Genomic DNA, 8,600 nt, shown 5'->3' on the forward strand with positions numbered 1-8,600 from the left:
GAGGCCGGGCTGGGACTCTCCTGGGCGCACCTGTCCTGGCTGGATGGGACGCACGAGGCCGGGCTGGGACTCTCCTGGGCGCACCTGTCCTGGCTGCATGGGACGCAGGCCGGGCTGGAACTCTCCTGGGTGCACCTGTCCTGGCTGAATTGGGCGCATGAGGCCGGGCTGGGACTCTCCTGGGCGCAGCTGTCCTGGCTGGATGGGACGCACAAGACCAGGCTGCGACTCTCCTGGGCGCCCCTGTCCTGGCTGGATGGGACGCACAAGGCCGGGCTGGGACTCTCCTGGGCGCACCTGTCCTGGCTGGATGGGACGCACGAGGCCGGGCTGGGACTCTCCTGGGCGCACCTCTCCAGGCTGGACTGGGTGCACCTCTCCAGGCTGGACTGGGCGCACCAGGCCTGTTTGGGATGCACCTGGTTGCAATAAACCAGGTTGGAGTGGGTGTACTTGGCCAGGCATAAGTGGGAGACGTTGACTGGTCTGGGATTGCCCTGGATGCACTAGGCCAACCTGGGACTCCCCCAGGTGCACCTGACTGGGCTGTAGTGGGAGAAAACCACTAGGCTGGGACTGCCCATGGTGCACCTGGCCTAAATCGGACCCTCCTGTGTGCACTAGAGCAGGTTGAGGCTCTTTCACATGGTACATGTTGTTCTTTGGGGTTGTGACTTGCTCCTGTGGCTTGGGGCAGATCATGTTGATGTCATGAGCAGCAAAGACTCTTCGGTTCCTTGTTAGTTCCTCTAAACGGACCTTCAAATGATGTGTGCCATCCTAGGAAAATGTTAATCCAAAATGTTAGAATAATATACTAAAGCTGACTTATATTGTAACTAATGATTTTTTTGTTTGTGGTCAGCACTAACAGAGTAGGTAGTGCTGACCACAGTAGTTCAGCAACTGCTGACAAGTACAGCAGTGCTGAAAAGGAGACTTGTGACTGGTCCTCAAAGTTGTGGCTATCGCAGAACCCCATAGTCATGCAACTGCAATTCAGGTGCGTGACAGCTGGCTTGCATCTATGACAGTTGCAACGTCCCACAGTCATGTGATCACAATTTGCCACCTTCACAGCAGCTTTTGAGAAGCAAAATCAATGGGGAAACTGACAGGGAGTCACAAGCTCCAGTCAGATGACATCACATCATGCTAAAAAGCCCATAAAGATTTGCTAACGGCTGCATCCAGAAGTGCTGTCGCAAGTCAGCATGGTCACGTGATATTTCACATTACAAGTGTGCCACTTAGCCACCAGCTAGGGCAAGCGTCTTCAAACTTGGTCCTTTTATGACTTGTGGACTTCAGCTCCCAGAATTCCTCAGCCAGTGTGCCTGCGCTAGAGTCATTAACCAAGGACTACCTGTCATTTATCTTTGAGGGGTAAAGGGTTAAAGAGCATTGAATTATTTGGTGGATTAAGCTGTCTTTATCAATAAGAACTATTAGTTGAGAACACTTTACTGAATCAGATGCTTTTCAGAGGTACTATATCAATTCCTAACTCCTGTAGCCAACAGGGGAGTTGTTACAGAATATTGTTAAAGTAGAACTAATACACAAGTCCCATATTCAAAAGCTCCTTAAGCTAGTTGGCAAGCTAATCTTAGAAATAATTATTACATCAATTGCTCTGCTTCAGCCAGTTATTCTCTTATGCTTAAAAATGTTTTAACAGTAAAATTGGCAGGGATCTCTCCCGTCTTTTTGCTTGCAAGTATGGAATTTCCCTTCCATTGATTTAACACAACTTGTTCCTCTTTATGTGAATAAAGGGAGCCTAAAGGTGACCTGTAGGTCCTATAATGTAGGCCAGACTAAGAAACAAATTCTGTATGTGTCTGAAACATAATACTATAGTAACAGAATTCCCCTTCACTTTACCTTGATGCTAATTAGGGAGGAGGTTGTCTGACATGTTTTCTCCAATTAAATTAAAATAAATTAAAATGGACTCAAGCCCTGCTTGTCTGGTTTGGTAGCAACTCTAACTTCTGTGCTTCAGATATTATTCCCTATGCTTTTTACATTGCTCTTGAATTTGTTTGGAAAAAAATGCAGACCCAGATGTCTACATACATTATATTTCTGCCTTTCCCAGTCTGGGACCTTGCAGAAGTTTGGGAAGGCAGTTCTCCTAATTTCCAGCCAATATTGTTTTTTGTTGGTACAAATTTAAGCCAAAAATATCTGATGAAGAAAGATTGGGAAAAACTCTTCTAAGTAGAAATTCAGAAATACAATATATGTCTACAGCTCCCCCCCCCCAGCATTTTCTAGCAAAGTCTCACCTTCTTTATTACATGGCAGCCACCATAGCCAACAGAGAAGGCAACAGTCCTATTATGTGACGTGATCCAGTGATCACAGCTAGAACAGTTGGAAACTTCAAAGATTCTCCCGGATTCATCTGTTGACAAAGATTAATGCATTAACTAACAAATGCTATTTATCCAAAAAGATTCCAAAGGTAGTAGTGTTAATAGGCTCTGCAAATATGTCTTCTTTGGATTACTTACATGGTCTTCATAACCACACCACACCATTACTGAAGAGATATAAAGGCTAGAAGCAGATTAAAGAATTCAATTTCTGAAATTTGTATTTGTTATAGATTCCATGGATTCTTTGAGTTTCCTCTACAGTACAGTTAAACAAAAACAAACTTTGGATTACAATTTACAGAATTCTCCCCAATAGGCATACCAAGAGGATAATTCTGGGAGGCTACAATAGTCATAATTTAGTTTGTTTGTTCTTATGGCTAATCCCAGCCATGAGGATTTGTAAATCATAGTTCATTGTATGAACCAACCAATTATAGTTTATTTGATAAACCTCATTTAGGTAACCCAAGCTTACAATATATGAATCAAGACATAGTCTCTAAGCTGACATTCTTATAGGAGGCATTCATCTCAAAGGAAATTCTGCAAGAATTAGAAGCTAGATTAAATTATATGAAGAAAGGAACTACAGAAATCTTAGCAAGTCATAGCAATAAGCTTCATTTTAAAAGCCAAGTTTTGTCAATAGCTTTCCTGGCTTTACTTTTCTAAACCTCCAATTTCGCTCCCCAAGGATTGCGGACTTCTTACACACTCATACAAGTTGCTAATCTTTCCTAGTGTTCTAATTTACTTGTTTGTAAGATTTCCTGCTCCTATTAAATATTTCACACCAGATTATCTAGCCAAAATTATATTAGAAGAAAGCTGTTTGTGAACCATGGATTGCCAATAGCTTGTTTTTCCCCCCTGCTCTTTTTACTATAATTGTTTCTGAAAATCAGTGTAGGGCAATTAGCATGTCATATAAGACCCAGGGCAATGTGGGTTTAAATCCCTCTAACCACAATACTCTCTGGGTGACCCTAACCAATAAACAACTGAGAATAACATATGAGAGGTGAAAGAAGGCTTAAGGTTATGCCTTTTACTAAAGTTTGTTAGTTAGAAAGTGTTGCCAGGCTCCTTCAGATTGTTGGCTTCTTTAAACCAACATGGCTCTCCTTCCTAGAACATCAAGTTGTTAGGAAAACCTACATCTATTCTAACCTGTAGAAATGGCAACTAGGTATTTTGAGTCAACTTTATATCAACTTTTCACTCACAGGGAGAAAATTGACTAGCTTCCTTTTGCTTGGTAGTACAGAATATACAGGCATAGCCACCACACCCACCCTAAAATGAGTTACTATGTGTTGTAAGCATAAAGTCCCCTACAGCCCCAAGTGTCCTCTTGTTACAAGAGATGTTACGACTCAAATTTAGTATTTTGCAGGAAAACAGACTATTGTCCTTACCCAAAACTTTAAGTTGGACCTCTTGGCCATGACTGGAGAACACAAGCAATTGCAAACCATGGACTCCACAGTTATACCGATACTGGATGGCTTCAGTGTCAGCTTTCCAAAGGTCTGCTTGCCCGAGACATAACTTCAGAATCACCAGGATTACTAAACCTAGAGAGCCACTACAACCCCACCCCATGGTTGTAGCGACCAAAAAACAAATGCTGCACCAGCAAGCTGCTACAGCTGGTAAAACAGGAGGGAGAGAGAACTGAAACTATAAAGGAGCAAGGGGGGAGATGGATTGGCTGAAAGGAAAATTCAGCCAGCAGTATCTGCAGCTGGGGATCTGCAGAGGCCAAATGAGGGACAGGGTCAAAAGAACAAAACCCAACCAAAAAAGAAACATACACAATATTCATCCAATAAGCACTTCCCTCCCAGTTTTTTTCTCATCCATTCTCGGGCTGGGCTGGTAAAAACAATCCATGTTAGAAATTATTGCTGATTAGAGAGTGAAACAACCCCACACATACTAACTTGGAAGCCAATTCCACTAAATTAAGTAGGGCTATCTAAACTAAGTTTTGCATAGACTTTACTAACAGGTGTTCTGTCTTAGTCAGTTCTTTATATTTTGTTTCTTATGCTGCCCCCTTTTCTGAGACTGCATGCTTTCGTTTTCTTTGAAGTTTTTAGGGCAAATAGAAATTTAGCAAGATAAGATAGGAATAGCTTCTCCAGTTGAATTTCATCCTATTACACACAGCAGTTTTTTAAAGAAAAAATACACTCTGGAGGTAAAGCAAAGATTTGTTATGAAGGGTGCAAATTTAATTATTTTTATGATGTATATAGGGTTTTTTTAAAAGAAATTAAACAGCAGCCTGCAATGTTATAATGTACAGTTATCCTGTTCAAAGTACTCCACACTATGCTTCTTGCCACCCATAGCTTTCCATATTTCTTCCTCTTGAGCATCACTGCCTGGGATAATCTGGGATTAGGCGGTTTTAGGTTTCATCCCCAAGTTCCTTCTCTTTTTTTTTTTTTTGTCTTTCTGCAAACTTTCAAAGCTTGCAATCTGCCCATTCCTCCTTTTTGTGATACACAGAGCCCAAAGATTGGAAGAAGAAAATATTATTAGCTCTGAAATGAAATAGGTGTTTCAGCCTCTATTTTTTGACTGGTAGGATGTTGTTTACTGTATTCCTTCCAGTACATATTCATGGTCTAGGGTAGTGTGAAATACTGTCAATAAGTCTAAAAACAACTGAGTTTTGGCCAGGTAAGTTCTTCTGAACCATGTAATGTACTGTTACTTGTAATCAAATAGATAGTAAAAGAGCAATTTGAAGTGTTTGTATTGTCAATTTTACTTCATAGCAAAACCACAAGAGTGACCCAATAAAATATATTTTCATCTGAGTGACAATAACTGGAGACCATCTGGGAATATTTTAAAATCTGTACCATTTGGGGATATGGTCACATCACTTACTTTCTAATTTATCTTGCTTTTCTCTGCCTTATTCTAAGTTGAATTAACTTTAATGTTAAAGCTAATTCCATCCTGACCCTAAACATGTCTATACCAATAAAATATCACTGAGGTAAATGATTGCAATATTTCCATTTAATATGTTTGGTATATTTGTTCCAGTCATGATTTGGGTTGCAAAAATGCAGGTGACCACTAGATATGTGGCTAAAAGCTTAAATGCTAATAAACACAGTTGTAATTACCACCAGAGTTTCTAAGGTTCTTAAAGAAAGGAGGATTCAAACTTTGGAAAAGATGGGCAAAAAATTAATGTTGAAAAAGGAAAAATGATCACCTTCTCTGGACGTAATGTTCAGGTGTGAGAGAAAAGACATAGATTTACAGCACGAGAGAGTTATACATATTTCCCATGATCATTGCATTTATTATCACAATGTTCTCATTTCACCGCATGTCCACTCATACATAGTTGGATTGTTAGATTGTTTTTTTCTACAATGTGAAGTCACAAGGGATGAAACATTCTTTCATTTTAAATATTGCTACTAGGAACTTCCAACCATCACTATCTATAGTTCCGCTTCTTCTCAAATAATGTGGGCTAGAATCTGGTGAACTTTTACATGTCTGTTAGTTATGTCAGACTTCTACTCTCCAATGCCTTTCCTGGGAAGTGAGTCTGTTAAACTAATGTGGAAATGGATCTTGCTGAAAGTTTTGGGAAGCAGGGACCATCGATCCAGTTATGCTGTACTGTACTAAAGATGCCCTTCTTTGGAGTATTGGTAATTCTTCCACAACTTCCACAGACTTTGCAAAATTTCAGAATTTCCAGTGTTGCTTTCAAGAGTCTGCTGCTTCATAAATCAATGATTGCAGAGTGAAATAATCATATTCTACCTCCTGAGACAAGCTAACACTTTCAGAGGAATTAAACTTCTCTAAGTGCCAAATTTAATTTGAATGAAGGAATATTTTTGCTTTAAGAAGTTTCCGTTAAGAAGTTAATCAGATTATTGCTGGCTTTTGTTGTGGATTCGTGGAAACTGCTTGCTAATTTTTTTTCCAGGTCTGTTTCTTTTTCCCAGAATGCAACCATTCTTAATTTCATAATATGCTTATACTTTCAATCAAAGCATCTTTCTGTTTAGTTTTCTTGAACTGGTTTTCTATTAATAAAACAGATTTGTTTAGCTCTGGGTTTTACAAAAGAAAATAAATGTGAGAGTTGCTACAAGCAGGCTGAGATCAGATTATGTTTCTTTCCAGTCAAAAAAATTATCACTGTTTCAGGATACTCTCTCTTATGGTTGAAGATGGAGGTACCAGCAATAAACTTGTAACATCAAGTACAAAAATGTTTGCTAGCCAGCAAAGCAGAAGTATATTTTATATTGCATTTATCCTCTCCCCTTCCCCCAGCTCCACCATTCAAGGTAAACTAACAGTTTATTTTTCTTCAATAGCTTGACATGCACATGGTTGCAAAATATTTGACAAAGAATTCCATGACATTTTGGATAGCAAACAAGTTTACTACAGGTTAAGTGGATTCCTGTTGGGTTGGAAAACATGCTGAAAGAGTAAAGAAATATTCTTCTCTATTTGTAAAATTACTAATAAAAGAGAATATTTGTAGCTCAGGATTGAAATGAGGGGTCATTGCAGCTCTCTGAGTTTGGTGGCTTTCTTGCAGATGTTTCATTACCCAACTAGGTAACATCATCAGTGCTAGTAGAAAGCAGGGTGTGCAAGAAAATCATCAAGCTCAGAGAGCACCAACGACCAGTGGTGGGATTCAAATATGTGAACAACTGGTTCTCTGTGTGGATACCACTTCTGAAAGTCCATTCTGAGCCTGGGCAACAAAAAATTAGCTACCAGTTCTGCCAAAGTGGTGCGAACCGGCTGCCAATGACCCCACAGAGTAAAGTGAGCCATGGTTCTTCAACAGACTGAAAAGAGGAAAGTTGAGTGGCATTGCTGCAAGACTCCATCCTAAGTTTTACATTAGACAGTGTTTGTTTTTATCAGCTATGCAACTAATGGCAATAGTTTCTACATTCTTTAATGGAATGGAAAATTGACCAGACTCAACCAGCCCATTATGTATCGGAATAAAAGATATCTCAATATAAGACTACAGAAGCATGTTGTTTGGTTAGCAATTTGGCAAGGAAAGCAAAAGAAAATTATTCCACATGGGTAATCATGGAGCTGCTTAGGGGAGAAAAAAAGGAATATAAAGTTCTCCTAAAGCACAAGAAAACATATGAAATAATTCTTTAACACTCTCTCCTGACTGTCATAGATTTAAAAACACAGCATTAATCTGGAAAGGGGGACATGGCAATTTGGATCAAGGTAAGAACTTCTTAGAAACTACTAGAGAATCCAACAAAGAATGGGAGAATCATTACAATAGATTGTTTGCTTCCTATCCCACCCAGGGCATTTTTCTAATTAATCTAAATCTTATTCTCTAGTCCCTGTCTCTCTAAAAGAAATTGAACCTCTGATTCTGACTTTGTCTCAGGAGAAGATTATACCCATGGAGATTCATTAAAACTAATATTGTTTGGTGGAAGCCTATTCTGGTTAAACTTTTTAATAACATTAACTCTTCATGCCAATTCCCCCAAGAGGAATTGCAATGCAAGCCTAGTGATCCTTCAGGGAATTATAGACCAATTAGGCTGATTGACATCACGGCCAGCTGTATGCAAAACATCTAGCTAACAAATTAGAGGACTGGGTCACTGAAATAATGTATTTGCAGAGTAACAGGCAAGGTTTAGAGTAGGATACTCAAAAATTTTGTACTGCATGAATTGATAACTAAGTATGTAAAACGTGCCTTCAGGATTTTGTTGCCTTTGTGGATTTCTGCGAAGCTTTTGATTCTATCAATAAAAACAGGCTATGGGTTAAGTTAGATAGGTTATTGATTTTAATCATGGTTGTGTTTAATACACAAGCACTCCAATTCAGATTAGGGTCATCCCAGGAGGACATCTGACTACCCCAACATAAAAATTTCTAAAGGATGTGAAGTTGCACTGCTCCTATTTCATCTGTCAGGGGTCTTCAAACTTGGCCCTTTTATGAGTTGTGGACTTCAACTCCCAGAATTCCTCAGCCAGTGTGCTTGGCTGGGGAATTCTGGGAGTTGAAGTCCCAACTCATAAAAGGCCAAGTGTGAAGACCCCTAATCGATGTATTAATTAGGAGAGTTTTGTTTCCCCAGGAAATGTGGGAAATAGGAACTTGTCCCTATTTTAATATTATGCAGATGACTTA

General features: G+C 39.7%; 1 protein-coding gene across 1 annotated transcript in view; it reads right to left on the minus strand.

Moving 5' to 3' along the window:
- Positions 1-3,995, minus strand: part of ZP1 (zona pellucida glycoprotein 1) — a 15,665-nt gene extending 11,670 nt beyond the window's left edge. Inside the window, exons 1-3 of the mRNA XM_015821755.1 lie at positions 3,809-3,995; positions 2,295-2,413; positions 31-780 (exon numbers count right to left, since the gene is read on the minus strand). Of these exons, the coding sequence (XP_015677241.1) occupies positions 31-780; positions 2,295-2,413; positions 3,809-3,995 (1,056 nt within the window). The remainder of the gene's footprint in view (positions 1-30; positions 781-2,294; positions 2,414-3,808) is intronic.
- Between the last annotated feature and the right edge of the window lie 4,605 nt (positions 3,996-8,600).

This window comes from Protobothrops mucrosquamatus, unplaced genomic scaffold, assembly GCF_001527695.2.
Source record: "Protobothrops mucrosquamatus isolate PMUCROS unplaced genomic scaffold, P.Mucros_1.0 scaffold1399, whole genome shotgun sequence".
Taxonomy (NCBI): domain Eukaryota; kingdom Metazoa; phylum Chordata; class Lepidosauria; order Squamata; family Viperidae; genus Protobothrops; species Protobothrops mucrosquamatus.